The following is an 18,667-nucleotide window of genomic DNA, read 5'->3' as shown; positions in this document are numbered from 1 at the left end:
TTCTCTTTAGTTTACAACACACTTTAATGACATATGCATCTGAACTTTCACATGAATCACATCTTCTCATTTTTATGACCTTGAAATGTATCAGTATATGAATTAATTCCATTGCATTTACTATGCTGCACGACACTAACATTTTTAAAATATGCAATATTTCTCATTGGAGGTTAATGACAAAAATAAATTGTGCTGCATTTTTCTAATATCTGTGCCAAAAAACCTTGACCATTTTTGTTTGCTTGTTAATGTGTCATTAAGATACTAGAGCAACACCATCCCATAGAAATATAATACAAGCCACAAATATAATGTAAATTTTTCTATTAGCCACATTAAAAGAAGTAATAATGGGTGAAATTAATATATAATAGTAATATATTTTACTCAACACAACATATATTTAAAGTATTATCACTGCAACATGTAATTGATGTAAAAAATTATGAGATATTTTACATTTCTTTTCATACTAAATCTTCAAATTCTGGTGTATATTTTACACTTACAACATACCTCAATTTCAATGCTAAGTATTCACTGGAAATTCCTCATCTATACTTAGATTTCATAAAATTTACAGTTAAAAAAGTAGATTTACGTATACAAGTTGTTCCAAACAAACTTCCTCATCTATAAAAATGGCAATGAATTTGATGATCTGGGTCAGGCACACTTAATAAATATAGTTTCCCTATAAAATTGAGGGGAAGAGACCTGATAATATGGAAGGACTCTGTCATTCCTTTCTCCCAGAGGACAGCCAAGTACAGCTGGAGAAAATTATTCAACAGGCCAGGATCACAAATCTCAAATGAGTACTCAATACTGCCCAGGAATCTTACTGTGTTGGTCTAATTAGTGAACTCTCCCATTCCTACTGCAGGCCATTTCAAACCTCCTTCATGCTCAAAATCACTCCCGACCCCCCACTTCCACTTCTCCTTCCACTGTCACCACCCAACGTTGCCTTTTCACTTCACAAGGAAAATAGAAGCCATGGTCTTATCTTCCCATATCCAAATGTACATATACTTGTCTACATTCCATCTTCCTTCCTTCTTTCTTATTGCAAAAGATGAGGGACTCTCTTTTGCTTTAGGCAATACTTGCCTTGTGCTTTGGAACTTATCCACCCACTTTCTCAGGAAACTGGCCCCATTACTATTACGCCTTCTCTCTCCTAACTGGATCCTCCTTCTCAACAGCTTTTAAACTTGCTCCAGTCTCTCTTACTAACGAAATAAAATGCTTGACTCACAAGATTGCTGGTGTTTCTAGTTGCCAGCTAATGTAGGGCTACTTTTGGCAGTGGTGGAACCACGATTTATAATTCGCTTCATCGGCCAGCTTTGAAATCAGATTTTTCTTGGCTATTATCTTGTTTAAATTCGGAATTATTTGCATTAATCCAAATTTTATGCCTTGATATTTTATTATTTATACTTTTATATTTCCCTCTTTCAAATTTACATACAACATGGTCATAGTTGTGTGATTATTGGATTTTTCTTTGTCTTTATCACTAGACTGTTATCTCACTGAAATCAGATTCTGTGAATCAGAACCAGTAAAGCACTCAGTATCAGTTTATTTGAAATTAGACTGGTTCATAGATGTTAAATACTTTTAAATGTATTATACATCATGATATTAAATAAGAGCATTGAAAATTTTTGTTTTTATTTAGGTCATGGAAGCAGGACTCTCAGAGGTGAAAAGTGAGTTACAGTCACGTGATGATCTCTTGAGAATTATAGAAATGGAACGATTGCAGTTGCACAGAGAATTATTAAAAATAGGAGAGTGCCAAAATGCTCAAGAAAATAAAAAAAGGTATATCTTTATATTTGGCAGTCTGAGGAAACTGTTCGAAAAAGGATGTTTGACTTTTCAAGACTTTTATATTTGAAACTACATGCTGTTAATTATTAGATAATATTAGATATTAAAATTAAATTAATGATTATTTTATCTTCAAAATGAATATCTTTACTTACCTAGAAAATTATATCATGTTCTGATTTATGGATATTTATGTGTCATACTGAATCAGAAATTTTCTTTGAACTTTTTTATTCTTCAGTAGATTACAAAAACAATACTATAGAACTGATATTTAATTACATATAAATATAAATAATATTTATTCCATATTTTTAAAATGCTTTTATTTCAATTGCCTGTAAACTTGTTATTACCTTTTTCACCAATAATTGTTGTATTTATTTTGGACTCCACATTCACCACATTAAGAGTTTTGTTAGAACATTTTTTTTCCTCTTTTAAAATCAGATAGATATTGCATACTCCATAACCACAAAGGAAAATGACTGCTGAGGATTATTAAATGTTTATGCCTGTAAATAGACAGTGTGACTGTTCTAATCATTCACTGACGTTCTAATTCTCATTAGAACTTGAATCCTTCTCAAATCTGAAGGCCAATGCCAGACTCATGAAAGGATTTTTAAAATTGAATAGCCAAATGGTGAGAGATATTTTAGTGAAAGACAATTACATTGTTTTAAAGGTAATAATTATTTCTTCAAAGTTTTGGGACTTGCTAGCATTTTTTGAGGTCTGCCCTTTGAAACGAATGGCAAATTAAAATTCTTTAAAATGACCTACTGTATGTCTCACCAAGGAAAGTAGAATGTCTATTAGCCAGTCAACATTATTGAGTGCTCTGTATACAAGCTGTACGTTATCACCAATCATTAATAAATCTATTGAAAATATAATTTGTGCAAGGCACTGTTCCAATGTGGTGAGCTCATCAGAAATGTCTTCGCACAAAGAACGTATATGCCTGAAAACATAAAGTTCCTAGAAGAGCAAACCTTTCAATCATGTCTCATTCAGGTTTTGTGAAGTGATGTAGGTACTTTTTATAGAGCTGTCTCACAAGGCCAGTGCTGAATTCCGAACATTGCCAGCTATCCCTCAATACACGATTTAATCTAAAATCTTACAGTTATTCACATATTTGGCCAATATAACTCTTCTGTTATGCTTGCTTGACAGCCTCTCTTTAAGTTGGTATTTACTTTGGTCTCCAAGCTATGTCTTTCTCATTTGGAGGGTACTGGCTCATTTCTAGTATTCTGAGATTTGATGAAAAGATATTAAACTTTTCACAGCTTCCATTGTATTTTAGACTTTGGGCATAGTGTTCTCGGCCTTCATCTTTCCCACTGAAAGTTCCTAATCCTAGTTGTTCTTATACGAATGCGGTTCTACCCTTTAATATTGTTTTGGTTTCTTTTATTTGGACTCTATTTCTTCTTTATAGTTGTATTAAGGTGAAGAAGCCCAGACTACTGAGAGCAGACATGCGAAAGTTTTATAGAAGTAGCATTGTAATGTTTTTATTCATTATCAGAAACTTTCTCAATAATGCTAAGATTTTATTAGCTTTTTATTTTTCGTTGTAGAAGCACCTTGGGCTGATATGTTCTGAAAGTTATTAAAAATAATTCCAATACACCTTTCCAACATCAAAAGTGACAATTCCCTTATATATTTATATTAGCATTTTACATTAGCATGACTATTATTTTCTTCTATGAACTTGTCCACATTGAAGTTTGACATTTGTTCCATTCACTCACTTAAATTTACAAGATCATCATGAGGTTTTACCATTCAGTTTAGCATTCCACTCCCTGAAATAGCCTTGGAAGAATTCAAGGGGGGAAAAGGAACTTTCATTTTCACCTCTTCTAAATGATAACAAATAAGAAAAATTTAAGATTTATCCTGAAATAATGTTTTAGGACAATACTGAGTAAAATGCTCACAATATATTACTGAATGGAAAACAAAAGAAGACTGAAAAATAATGTATACAGTACATTCTAATTTTAGGGGAAACATGTATGTATTTATATGCATACATAGAAAAAAAAGACAATTCATATACACAAAAATGCTAAGAATAGTTTTTCCTGGAGGACATTATAGCGGTATATGCTCCTAGGTACTCTGTTTTATACAGTTAACATATATATTTGATAATAAAACACACATACGCACACACACAAACAATCTAGTCTAGACACATTTACCTCAGGGATATCACTATTAATTTACACCTTTTGAAAGATCCCTTCATTTTTAACCTTTTCATTAGTTATTTCTCTAGCATTACTCATATTTTGTTTTGTGTGGTTTAAGTTTTTGATTTGTGGAACATTTTAAAAAATTATTTGGAAATCTAAAATTGTACTCAATTACAAGTGGGTACATTCCTCAAAACACCAAACTCTACCAGATTAGTCAAGCAATAGAAAAGCATGCTGCTTTCCTTGCCGAGTACCTTTATTTTTCTGTTTTAACAGTTTTTATTTTTCCAGCTTCCCTAATGTGGAATTGAGCATTACCTGCTTCTACTTCTCCAAACTTCCTGTGGAAATTGTACTTTTTGTACTAATTTCTGCTTTTCCTTTCTAGTACCCATACATGGTTGCAACTCCATTTTACAAATTGAACAGCCAAAGAATAGATCTAGTTGAGCGCGCTCTGGGTTGACCAGCAGGTCTAGTCACTTTGGGTCGCTTTTATGGAGTGGTGCTCCCCTCAGACTTCTCCTGACATAGTTCCTTTCCATGATACAGAAGCAAGTCAGATGGATTTCCGTTTTTTAATGGGTTCCCAAACTATTTCACTTTATTGTAGTGACATTGGTTAATAAAATTATATAGGTTTCTTTTTTTTTTTTTTTATGGTGACATTGATTGAAACCATATGATCCAGCAATCTCCCTACTGGGTGTTTACCCAAGCAAGCTATTTTATTACAGGAAACAGTCTTTTCTTCTTATCTAAAAATGTTATCTACATATGTAAACCCAGCATTCTGCCACTTTTTAATGTATAATTGAAATTCCATACTAATTGCTACCTTTTATTTTTTTCTCTAAAACCATTTGCACTTGCTGAACTGTGTAAATACAGCATCTGAATGTATTAGAACTTGCAATGTCTGTAACTAGAAATGTTTCCAACAAACTAATAACCTATCTCTGCAACCTACAATAGCCTAAACTGATAATATTATCCTAACAATTTACCAAGTTAAGCTTAATTTTTACTCATTTGAATTTGTAGATTTGAATCATCTTATTCACCTGTTAAAGAACAAGAAAGGAAACGGAAAGAGATATTTTCAGTAACCTCAGATCAACCAAATCATGAGAAAGAATTAAATAAGGTATGGAAAATAACGAGCTCCATTTTTCCAGGCAGATTCGAAGTCTTTCAATACAAAGCAGGGTGGGAAATCTTTCTTGTCACTCCCTTCTTTTTTCTCCTATATATTTCTCCTAAGATAATAACCTACCAAACTGCTAAAACTAACATTCTTCTGTGTGATGCTATAGAAAACACAAACCTTAGGTCATCACTGCCACTGGGAGACTGCCCATAAAACACGGAGGACCTGTGACTCCGTGAGAAGTATCTTGTAGCAATAAGTAAGAGAGCGCACTCAGAAAGATGTTAGGTGTGTAAACTTGGGGAAGTGCCTTCTGCAACTTGCTCAGGCTCCTCATTTCTAGGATGAAGATGAGATAATTAGTACCACCTCATAAGGTTGTGATGAGGATTAAATGATCTAATAATAGCTGCTACTTAAATAGCATTTACTATGTGCTAGGAGCTGTTCTAAGGGCTTAAAAAATTCTGATTCATTAAGTCCTCACAACCATCTTATAAGGTAGATAATTTTTTGCAATATTACATAGCTAATACATGACAGAGGACAGATTTGAATCCAGGAAATCTGGTTCCCGAGTCCATAGTCTTCCCTTAAATTAAAATCCATAAAATAATGTATATGAAATGCTTATGAAAGGGTCTACCTAGCTCAAAGAAAGCACATGGTACACTGGCTGCTAGTGTTTTTGGTTATACCTTCATTTTGTCACTGAGCACCTAACATGTGCCAAGTACTCTGCCAGGACCTAGGAATACAAGGATGAATAAGACCTGGGCACTGTCCTTGAAGGCTCTCAACTCTTCCTACAAAAAGTATATTCTCTTCTCCCTCCAGTAAAATCCAGTAGTAGCTTTCTTCCCATGAGTTTATCATGGCTACTACCCATTTCTCTGGTCTTTAGGCTTGCACAGAATATTTAAAGTTATGTAATCTAAACAATTGTTAAAAGTAGGAAGAACCTAGGCATGGCTTTGAATATCATTTAGTTCACAAGCACAGTACCTGACACACAATAAGTGAAAATAAATATTTAGAGTTGACTGGCAGGCAACTATTAAGTGTAGAAAAGGTGTCATGAATTAATTATCATTTTCCTTATATTCTTCAGATAATCCCATGAAACTGATTTTATTGATATTTAAAAATATAACTTTAAAACCTGTTCTTTACTGGTGTCTCCAGTGAGTGCATTATGATAAAATAGTGATCAAAGCCACCTAAAGTATAGTTATACCATTCTTAACCTCATAGATTTAGCTAGAGTAATATAAGGAATATACTGATTACACAGAGTTTTGATATGGAAGGAGTGCATACAAGGCACAAATCCCTTATAGGCTTTTGGAGACTTCTAGTTAATGCATTGCTGTGCAGAAGAGGTAGCAAGTGAATTGTGTATTAATAGCTTTAGTTTCCAGGAAGTGTTTATGGAGAGCATTTTTACTCTCTTGTAATAAAACCAATAAGAGCCTGGTATTATGGATCTTCTTTTATCAACATAGAATTATTTTTAACCATTTATCTGTGATAAAATTGACATTTTTTTATAAAGTCATTTAGAGTTAGGTAAATTAATCTCATTTAGAAAGCAGCTTTGCAGTATAGCACATTGTTTTAATAACTAAATATTGTGAAAATAATAAAAATAGTTTACTCCTTTTTCACAATAACATATTTATTTTTTTACATTTTAAAAGTTCCATTTTAAGAAAACATGTAAACTGTATCTCAGGGATGCAAACAGTAAAATATAAACTGGGACCAACTACAGAACAACCCAGTTATTTCATCAAATAAATGGTAAGAAAAACAATTGGAGAAAGAAGATTGGAGATGAAAGGAGACTTGTAATATTGTCCTCAGGGTGAAGACATTTGTACTCCACTTTTCTAGTTTTTTCTCTTGCTCTTAGGAGCTAGGTAATAGGCACAGTCAGTACCCCTGCCCTATGAGTCTTTTCTTCTTTTCCTATTTGTTAAATGATGGGGTTAGACCATGTGATTTCTAAGGTCATGTTCAACTCTGAAATTCTGAATGTGTTAGTACTAAGAATAGAATCAGATGAGGGGTTGGTGGTATAATGCCTGAGGATGGGTCAAGTTTGCCGGCTAGACATGAGTACTTTCCATGTTAAGTTATCCCACTCCAGCTTTGTGCAATGTGTGAACCACCTTCTAGGGCTCTGCTCAGAGAAGTTACGTAGTACAATGTGTAAGGTCCTGGAATCAGACTGCCTATCACCAGGAATGTGACTGTGAGCAGTTATGTACCTTAATTTTCTAATCTGCAAAATAGAGAGGTATGTGGTTTTTACATGAGATGCTATATGTAAAGTACTTAGAACCACACAAGCACATAGAAAAAGAGAGGCTTTAAAAAGATATCAGCCCGGTCTATGGCCATGCTATTGTGAACAAGTTCAACCCCATCTGATCTCGGAAGCTAATCAGGGTCAGGCCTGGTTAGTACTTGAATGAGAGACCACCTAGGAAGACCAGGTGCTGTACATGTAAAAAAAAATTTAAAAAATAAGGGATTGTAGGCTGACAAGGTCCTTGCAATCTGTGAGGTCAACCAAGGGTTGCATCGCCTAATAAATAAATAAATAAATAAATATAAGATATGAGCCAGTTGCAATGTGTGGGTCATATTTAGATCTCAATTCAAATAAACAAACTTAAAAAACATTCATTACACTTCTGATACACTTTTAAATTTGAATACTGCTTTGATATTTGATATTGATAAATTGCTAATATGTTTAAGATGTCTTATGGTATTCTGGTTATATTAAAAAAAAGAGTGAGCACACCTTATTCTTTCAGAGATATATTCTGAAATGTTTAAATATGAAATGAAAAAAGGTCAATTTTAAAAGTAGTGCCCTGGGGTAAATTTAAATAAATCTCTTTGTGAATGGCCTCTATTTAACTCTCCAGCCTCATTCTTGCAACACACCAAGTCCCAGCCACTCTAAACTCCTTTTTGTTCACCTAGTGTGCCACTGTGCCTTGGCTGCATTCTTTGCCTGGGAGCCCTTCTCCATCTCGTATCTTCTGTCTGACTTCCATTTGTCCATCAATATTCGATCTGATGTCCTCTCCTCTGGGAATCCTATCTTGACAACCCCAGGCTGGGTTAAGCACTCCTCCACTATATCCCGCCTCTGTTACATACCTCTGACATCGATTGCACACTGTGTTGTAGCTGTTAATTCTTCTGTTTCCCCAATGGATTATGATTTTTTTGAGATCAGTGATTGTGTACTTCGTCTTCAAATCCCAAAAATTAGAGACAATGAATGATTTCTAGAAAGATGGTAGGAAGGCTGGACTAAGTGGTAGTAGGAATGAAGAGTAGGGGAAAAATTTAAGAGAGATCCAAATAAAAGAGACAGAATTTGCTGCCTGACTGGATTTGGGAAGACAAGGGTGGGAGGAGTCTGAGGTGATCCGGGAGTTCCTAATGTGGAAGGCTTGGCTAAGGTTAGGAATATGAGACTCCATGGGCTTACAGAAAGGAGGTGACACGTTTTCATGGACATACTACATTTGAAATTTATTACATGATTCTGAAAAATAGAGTGTTTAGTCACAGAAAGAACAGCACAATTTAGTAAAAAAGAAAAGAAAGGAAAAGAAAAGCACTGAATTTAAAGCTAGACTCCTACCTTCTAGCCCTAGCTCTCCCTGCTAATAGCTTTATGACTTTAAGCAAGTCACTTCACCTCTCTAAGCCAATTTTTTTCTCCCTAAAAAGTGCTCAGTCCACCAATCCCTGAGTTTTGGGTTTAGTCTTCTTCCACCAGACCACTCTGGAGTGGTTGTCCAGTGGGCATAAAGTTCGGTTATATAGATGAGTAGGTTCCAGAAGTTGCTGCACAACATGCTGCCTAAGGTTAACAGTAGATCCCATGTTAAGTGTTCTTACTACAAAAAAAAAAAAAAAAAAAAATTTAATGACAAACATATATAAGGAAACTTGAAGGTAATGGATACGTTTATTACCTTGATTATGATGAGAGTAACATGAACGTATGTCCAAACTCACAAAATGGCGTACATCAATTATGTGCAGTGTTTTTGTATGCCAAGTATACTTCAGTAAAGTTGGGGGTGGGGGTAAATGCTTGATAATACTTTCTCTGCCTTCCTGTGAAAGTTTTCAATTTAGCATTGATCAGAAACGGAGGGTAAAGTGAGGCCTGCTAGAGTTTTAAGATAGGATAGGAAGACTGAACATGGCCAATAAAGCTTTAAGCTGTTTTCAAAATAAAAAGACATGTTAATATTTCCTGGAATATATCTGCTGCAGATAAGGAGCCAACTCTACCAGAAAGAAGAGCACCATAGCTCTGAGCAGGAAAGAATGAGGAACGAAATCTCTGACCTTACAGAGGAGCTTCATCAGAAGGAGATCACTATAGCAACTATCATGAAGAAAGCTGCCCTTCTGGAGAGACAGTTAAAAACAGAGTTAGAAATAAAGGAAAAAATGTTGGCAAAACAACAGGTATGTAAGTGGGCCGGACAGCACCTGTCCAGGTCACTCTCTTGCTCAATGCAGATAGTAGCCTTCATTATTGACTAATAAAAGCTTTGCATTTCTCGGTATTGTATCTGAGACTGGCATCACAGAAATGCTTCGTGGAGTTACACAAAACTTTTGTGAGATAATGCAAAGTGTCACCAAAAGAGAAAATTAGTGACAATGCAAGATAATTTCATTATATCTCATCCTAACATTTTCTTATTAGGACCCATAGTTTGATCACCTCCCACAGTATGCTCTAGTCAAAGATGTCTTAAAATTTTCTATAGTTCCCTTCCATTAACATTTTTATCTTTTTAAAAAATTTTCCTCGATACCTCTCACCCCTATTTTATATGTTTATTTTAGGGTTTTAAAAAACAGATGTTGAAACATAAAAATTTGTTCATATTTATGGAACATTGACTCAATGAAGAACATGGTTCATGGGGAAAAACAGCAATTACAACATTCTACTGTTAAAATACTGCAATTAATTCTAAGTCCTCCCTCCTTCCCTCTCTCCTTCCTTCTTTTCTTCCTTCTTTCCTTCCTTCCTTCCTTCCTTCCTTCCTTCCTTCCTTCCTTCCTTCCTTCCTTCCTTCCTTCCTTCCTTCCTTCCTTCCTTCTTTTCCTTTCTTTCTTTCTTCTTTCCTTCTTTCTTTCTTTCTTTCTTTCTTCTTTCTTTCTTTCTCTTTCTTTCTTTCCTTTCTTTCTTTCTTTCTTTCTTTCTTTCTTTCCCTTCCTTCTTTCCTTCCTTCCTTCCTGTCTTCCTTCCTTTCTATTTATCTTGAAATTCTCTTCCTTACTCACTATCAAATTGATGACCTGCAATTGAAAGCATAGGGTTTATGTTTTTTAACCTCAAATCTAGAGGATTTGAGAGTACCATTCAATAACTTTGTAGGCATTTTTAAAATTTATAAATTTATTTTAATTAGTTTCAGATATACAGTACATTGGTTAGATACCTATATAGTTCATAAAATGATCAGTTGCTCCCTCCCTCCCCTCACCCTCCACCTAGCCAATGTATGTATTAATGCTAACTGACTTCCCTCTGCCATGCTCCCCATCCCCATGACCAACTATCAACTACTAATTTGTACTTTTTTAACCCTTCACTCCATTCTCCCAGCCCCGCAACCTCCCTCCCATCTGTCTGTCACCTGATTGTCCACTATATTTGTATAACTTTGTAGGCATTTAAGGATCACTTCAGAAATAACATGGCTATTTAAATCCTATGTATTATAAAAACAAGAGAAGATTCAGCCTTTGCCCGCTTATTAAGACTTAGACTGTGATTAATTCATACAACACACAGGAAAACAGTATAGGTGGGATAGTATCATTGTTTGAACCTGTATAGGAAAGGATATTTTACACATGTTAACAGTTATCTGGATAATTGAATTATAAATTTTCTTTTCATCTTTATATTCTTTTATGTATTTTTAGGTTTTTGTAGAGGAGAATATATTTTATAATTTATAATAGTAAGTCTTGTTAAGGGACGTGTTTTATACAGAAATGAGCTCTAGATAAATAAAGGGGCAGATACTATCTCAAAGTACTGCCAAATAGAAGAAATAAGTGAAAATATAAATTAGGAGACAAAATGAAGTAGTCACAAAAAAGAGGAAATTTGGCAGAAATATCAGGAAAAAAAACAAAATTAAACATGAAAGACATATTTGTATATTGTAAAAATTAATCGGTCAAGAAATTTAATAGATATGCAAATATGTTTTACAATTTGTGATTTTTCTTGTCATAATTTGCATACAACAGGAAATGGAAGTGAGAAAATAAATTTTGGAATTGGAAAGAAAAAGTAAATAAATCATTATTTAAAGTATGTTTTTAGTTTACACTGATCAGAAAGGAGCATGAAGTGTAGCCCGCCAAAAATTAAAGCACTAAATGAAAATACCTGATTTATAATAATCATGCCTAAGAAATATTTCCCTTCACTACATTTAGAAAACATTTAATTAACAAAATGAAATTAGTTATAATAGAATGGTGAGCTTTTATTATGAATTTTACATTCGCTTTTAACTACTCATCTCCTTTCAGGTCTCAGATATGAGATATAAAGCTGTCAGAACTGAAAATACACATCTAAAAGGAATGATGGGAGATTTAGACCCCGGACGGTACATGGTAACATGCTGAAATCATTCAGTAAATTGAACGGAGATTACTTAGTTGGTCAGGATTTACCCAGACATTTACTGAGCACTTCCTATAGAGTGGCAAATTATCTCGCACAGGGATTGAATTTATTTTTATCTTCTGTCTAAAGTACTTGAATTTCTGGTTTTCCTTCTTGTTCTTTTTTTAGATTGAGCTCGATTCTTATCATTTCCTCAAACATGCTACTTCCTCGCTTTTGCTCTTGCTATGGCCTCTGAAATCCCACATCCTATGTGGCCTGGCTTGAGTGTCAACCTTTCCCTTGATGAAGCCACCTCTGAAACTCCAGAATAAACTTTTCCATCCACACTTGGTTTGTATTTTGGTCTGACTTGTTTTGTAGTTTCTCATTCCCCCACTAGACAGTGAACAAGAACTGTATCTTATTAACGTCTTATTAATACACCGGCACCTCACAGCATCAGGGGTATAGTAAGTATTCAGTGGATGTTGGTTGAATAAAAAGATGGATGAATAAATGAATGACTGAGTTGACCTTGTGGTTTTAACCAGTGGTTCTACAGGTTTATACAGGGCAACTTAAATAGTCTCTGCGCCTTTCATTTCAACTGATTAATATAATAGTTGAGGGTTGGGTTTTATATGTAAATATGATAGTGATTACTTATTGAACTAATGAAATACCATTGTTAAATTCTGAAATAATCTGTCAATTATTCAGGGAACAGAGAGGATAAGAGATGAGTATGGTAACTGTTTAACCTGGCCTCAGTTTCCTCAGCTGTGAAATAAGGAAGTTGCATTAGGTATTTCCCATGGTTCTTTCTTAAGTCGTGATACTGTATTTCTGTAATAGTATGTACTTGTTCTCATAATAGTCCATATTCTAGCATCAGAGAGTGGAAGCGTTCTGGAAGCATTCCGCCTTCTTTAGGCCTGGCGATTGGAGTACTATATAGATGGATAAAAAGTAAAGTATCTGTGGTCTCCCGGTCTGTTACATAAAATATGTCTGACGCCTATTTCTAAACACTGGACACACAAGAAATTAAACTGGATTCCGCCCCCATGAGTGTCTTTACTCTCACAAAATGGTTTTGTGATATTTTTTAAATGCTTTATCTGAAAGTTTTGAGGTGTGTATTCTGTGTCATCACAGCCCCTACTGAGCCTGCTTCACTCTGGCTTCTGTAAACATTAGGCTTTGTTCATTTATTTGTTTTTATTTTTCAAGAAATAAAACATTCAAAGATGTGCAAAGAAGAAGCTAAGTATCCCTACTGCTGTCTGCAGTCCTAGTTGGAACTCCAGAGATATTCAGAGCTAACAAACCAGTGTGTAGCATTCTATAACTCTTTTTTTGCTCGTGCACACATACACAAGGGAATATTAAGTGTTCTTTGACAGAAATAAATGCATACTCTATACATTATTCTAAACTGCTTTTTGACTATATAGCACAGACAGCTCTACAAGTAAATAGAAAACATCTTTTGATTTTTCCTAATTTCTTAGGAAAAAATGCATACTTATGTAAAATGTATAATTTTTAAGAAATCAAATCATAGCTTACATACTCGTAATTTCAGTAGTCTTTTTTCTTGCTTTCTCTTTCTCCTTTCTTCTGTTTCTCTATCCCACCTCATATCCCCTCTACCTACCAGATAACACACGTTAACTATACAGTATGTAGCATTTTGTACTTTTTTATATATATGAATTCATATGCGTGTGTGAATATATATACATATATACATACATGTATATAATCATATACCTATTTAGGGGTTTTCACTTTTCTAAAAAAATTGGATTACATTATACACATTTCTCTGTGTCATTTTTGTTCATTCAACATTATCCTTTGTAAATCCTTACAAGTCAACTGGTTTAAGTCTATTTCATTCTATATAATGGCTTAATAATATCTGATGATAAGAATGTGTCAAAATTTATTCAACTAATTTTCAGAATTAATTCATTTATAATTAATTCACTGTTTTTAGATTTTTGCACAAATATAAAATACTGTAAAAAACATCCTTATATATAAATATTGGAATAACTGCTTAAGAATGGAATTGCTGATTCAAAGGATGTGTATATTTTAATTTTAAAACATTTGTGTCAAATCATATTTCAACTGATTTTTTCATCCTTACCAACAATATGTGTTATCACTCTTTTATATTGTTATCAGTCTGATGGGTATAAAGTGATTTCTCAATAGTACCTTAATTTGCATTTTCCTGACTATGGTGAGCATATTTTTGTGTATTTATTTGGCAGTGTATTATGAATTAGTTATATTCTTTGCTCATTCTTCTGTTTGGCTATCTTTTTCTTGTCGGTTTATAACAGCACTTTTCTAAATTTGTTGTTTGTAATTTTTTATTTATGATTTGCCAAAAAGTTTTAAAGTTCTATTTGTCAAATATGTGTATCTTTTTGTTTATAGCTTCTGCATTTCCTTCCTTGAATAACAAGGTTCTTCCAACTTCTAGACAATATCCACAGTTTTTTAGAGTTTCTTCCAAGATTTTTATATTTTTCATCTACGTTTAATCCATTTGAATTGTAATTTTGCATGTGATAGAAAACAGGAATCCAATTTAAATTTTTATATGAATGTGAAGCTCGAGTTATCCAGTTTCCCCTGGTAATTTCCTGTTGGATTCTATTTGGAATTGAATTAAGTTTATATATTAATTTTGAAAGAATTGGTGTTTTTATGATAGCATATTTTCTCATCCAAGAATATGACATGGCTTTCCATTTCTTCATATCTTATTTTACACTCTTCAATAAGATCTTACAATTTCCTTTGTATAGGTTCTGTGCCTTTATTCTTAAATTTATTCTCAAGTGTTTCATAACTCCCGTCACTGTTTTTCTTTTCCCACATGTAAGAACTTATTGTTAATATAGGAAGAAAAGCCAAATTATTAACAGTTTTCTCCTTTTCTACTATTTACATCAGTTATTTTTATCATATTATATTTGCTAAAACCCTCAAGAGAATAGTGATAGCTGACAAATTTGTCAATTCCTGATTTTAGATGAAATTGTTTTAGAGTTTTACTATTTAAGATAACATTTGTCTTGATTTATGGACTTTATTATATCCTTCTGTCCCTAATTTACTTAAAGCTAAGATTTGCTGCTGGTTTTTAGTAAATGCCTTTTCAATGTATATGACATCATGTATTTTTTATTCATTAATTTATTGGCATGCAATAGACTATGTTTGGCAGATTTCCTAATATTGATTCACATTTGAATTCCTGAAATAAACCTCGTTTGTAACAGTATTCAGTAGCTAGGGTCCTCATAACAAAGTACCACAAATTGGATGGCTTCAAACAACAGAAACTTAATGTACAGTTCTGGAAGCTAGAAGTCCAAAATCCAGGTGTCGAAAGGGCCATTCTCCCTCTGAAAGCTTGCGAGTGGGGCGGTTCTTTGTTGCCTCTCTATAGCATCTAGTGTTTGCCAGCAATCTTTGGCAATCCTTGCTTTTATAAGATGCATCCCTCCAATCCTCTGTCTTCACATGGCATTATCCTTGTATCTCTATCTTCAGATGACTGTCTTCTTACCATTTCTTCATATCTTCCCTCCATGTATGTCTGTCTTTGTTTCTAAATCTCTTTTTTTAATAGAACACCTGTCACATTGAGTTAAGGCTTACCCTAATGACATCATATTCACTTGACTACCTCTGTAAATGTCCTATTTCCAAATAAGGTCACAAGGTCACATTCTGAGATGCTAGGGGTTAGGACTTCTACAGACCTCTTTTTTGGGGGGAGGGATGGACAAAATTCAACCCATAATAGTCATACTTTAACAATTTTGATATATTACTGGATTCTACATGATATTTTATTAGAGATTACTCTGCATATGTATAAATGAGATTTGTATATAGTTCTCATTTTTTCTATTTGTTTTAAAGTTATGCTGGCTTTATAACATAAATTGGAAGCATTCTATCTTTATGAGTGGGTATAATAGTTTAAATAATATTGGAATTATCAGTTCTTTAAAGGTTAGAAAGAATTCAGCTATGAAACCATCAGGACATTGAAGTTTCAATGAAGTAGGGTACTTGGTGTGTTCAAATTTTACTACTTAGGTATTTTTTTTTGTAATTCGTATGTTTCTACGAAATCTTTACCCATTTCAATTTGTTTCCTTGTTATTGAAAATAGTAATATCCTATAATTCTTTTCATCTCTTCTATGTTCTGTGTTTATGTTCCTTTCTTATTCCTAAGCTTATGTAGTTTAGCTCTCTCTTTTGTTAAGTCTGGCTCACAAGGAGATTTTTATTCTATTAGTATTTAAAAGTACTGGCTTTTGGATTTATAGATCTAGATTAAATTTTATCTCCTCCATGAATTTATCTCCAGCTGCTCTAGGTCCCATTTATTTCTCTTTCCTTTGTCTTTTTTTTAAGCACTGATATTTATTAAAATCTAGCATTGCTTTGAATTGTCTCCTTTTATTTTTTAATTGTTTAGTGTATGTATGTTTTGTCTCATCAGTCATAAACTTCTTGTGACAAGAAGTAGATTATATTTTACACTCTTCATACAGGATTTCAATAAATACTTGTGCATTTATGAGTTTTCACCTGTAGTCTAGGAGGCATGAACAGTTATCATGAAAACCATTGCTAATATCATTAAGGACAATGGCAAAGCCTCGTCTTACTTCCTGTATGATCACTTTCTGTATGATCTCAGTCCATCTTGTTGCCTTTAATTGATTCCAAAAACTGAGTTCCTACTTGGTGCAACATAATTTAACACATAATTATACTTCATATCATTTACTATATTTTTATATATGGTAGTTTAGTCTACTCAATTTTATTGTATTTTCTATGAAGGGAGGTTCACTTTTTCATACTCAATTACCTCTGTAGTACTCAGCACATACATGTACAATATATATTTGTTTAAAGATTAGATATTTAGATATCATAAAATGGAATGACATTGATGTATGGCCCTCAATGTGATGCTTATTAAAATAGTATCTAATCATAAATATTTTATGTATATTGTAATTCATATAGGAAGTTGACTTTATACTTGCTCTCTATTTTTTGTGTGTGTGATGATTTGGAATTTACTTCATTGAAATAGTCAAGCTACCCCCCAAAGAGAAAAATCTCAAGTGTCTATTGAATAATAAAAAGAGTTTAATATAATTCTTCAAGAGTTTACAATCCATTATGTCACTCATTTAGGACTCAGTTTAAAGATTTCATGAAGAAAATTCATATCTGTTATGTCTTAAATTAATTACATAGTCAATTAGTTAATTCTTTGCGAAATAATTAGAATGGAGAAGTAAATAAAGAATTAAATAATTGGTGCTGAAATTTTACCTCAGGCAAAAAACCCCCAAATATTTATGTCATTATTTTTAGATCTTCTAAAATATATGGTACTTGAATAATTAAAATAACGATTTTTTTTTCCTTTCTAGGCAAGTGAAGTTAGTGATATTAAGGTAGGTCATTTCTAAATAACTATATTTTTGAGAACTTTTCTGCTTGACTGACTGTGATGCTCCATGCTAATTTATACCGAAGGAAAGAAAAATTTTAAAAGGCACCCACCAGTGGCAAGAATAGCAGCCCTGCACTCAGTCAATACCCCATTGTATGCTTGAAGTTATGAAAGTTCCTATTTTCCTCTGGAGAATGTCCTGGTGAGACTAACCACCTGATATGTAAGTTTTCCTTAGGTCTCAGTGAGATTCTCAGAATAGTAACAGAACTAATAAGCCATTCTTGGTTCTGAAAAAGATGTTTTCCTTGGATTTGTGCAAAAACTTGACTGCATTGAGAAAGGTGAGGGGTTTAGTTTTATTCTGCTGCTGAGCAGCTAACGAAGAATCAGGTTTATCATGATAGTTTTTTTGTGATTCCATGTTGACTTAGACTTGTAATTATATTTATTAAATTTTCTTTCATTTAAGGAAGGTGTCATAAAATCAAATTTAATCAGAACTCAGAATTTATGGTAATTTTTCAGACTAATTTTCCTTTCACTATCCGTAAAGTTTGCTAAATAAAATAATAGCGTAAATAATCGGTACCCTCACAAGTATCTAAAACACCCTTTTACATATTGTTTTACTACCATAAAACAATTAAAGCCAATCTTTCTGTAGATATATTTTGTTAGCCTAACTATTATTGTTGAATGTACATGATTTAAAAAAATAAGGACATATACAAAATGCTATTATTCAGACACTTCATTAATTCAACTGGTCTCATGCTAGTGCGTCCAAGTAAATAGGCACAGGAGGTTTTGCCAATTTAAAAAATTGGATTAAAACCATGGAACCCTACAATTTTGAAGGGAAAAAAAATTGAGATAATAAACCTATAAACTAACCCATGAGAAATATAGAGGTAGAATTTAATCAATGTCTATTTTCACATGATAACCATCTAATGGAATATATATTCCTGAAATTGTTAGAAAAGCATTTTCAAAAAAGCATGAAATGAAAGAGCTCAAAAAACATGTCAAGGAAAATGGAATATACCTTTAAATATAAATCATGTAAATACATTAGCTGTGTAATTCTTCCAGGGCATGCTCACAACACTTATTTAATTATGATACATTTAGAAAATTGTGGATTTTTAAAGAAATCATTACTTTCATTATTAATTACTTTAACACTGGGCCAAAAAGTCACAAAAAAATATCTAGCTTTAT

At 33.1% G+C, this 18,667-nt stretch overlaps 1 protein-coding gene across 3 annotated transcripts in view; it reads left to right on the top strand.

Annotated features, from left to right (window-relative positions):
- DEUP1 (deuterosome assembly protein 1) overlaps positions 1–18,667 on the top strand; it is a 67,702-nt gene that overhangs the window by 34,860 nt on the left and 14,175 nt on the right. For all 3 annotated transcript variants that reach the window (XM_016158714.2, XM_016158712.2, XM_016158713.2), the window contains 5 exons: positions 1,694–1,839; positions 5,115–5,217; positions 9,538–9,735; positions 11,836–11,922; positions 17,418–17,441. In XM_016158714.2, coding sequence (XP_016014200.2) covers positions 1,694–1,839; positions 5,115–5,217; positions 9,538–9,735; positions 11,836–11,922; positions 17,418–17,441 — 558 coding nt within the window. The remainder of the gene's footprint in view (positions 1–1,693; positions 1,840–5,114; positions 5,218–9,537; positions 9,736–11,835; positions 11,923–17,417; positions 17,442–18,667) is intronic.

Source organism: Rousettus aegyptiacus, unplaced genomic scaffold (assembly GCF_014176215.1).
Source record: "Rousettus aegyptiacus isolate mRouAeg1 unplaced genomic scaffold, mRouAeg1.p scaffold_m13_p_5, whole genome shotgun sequence".
NCBI lineage: Eukaryota > Metazoa > Chordata > Mammalia > Chiroptera > Pteropodidae > Rousettus > Rousettus aegyptiacus.
This window is presented reverse-complemented; position numbering and strand designations above follow the sequence as displayed.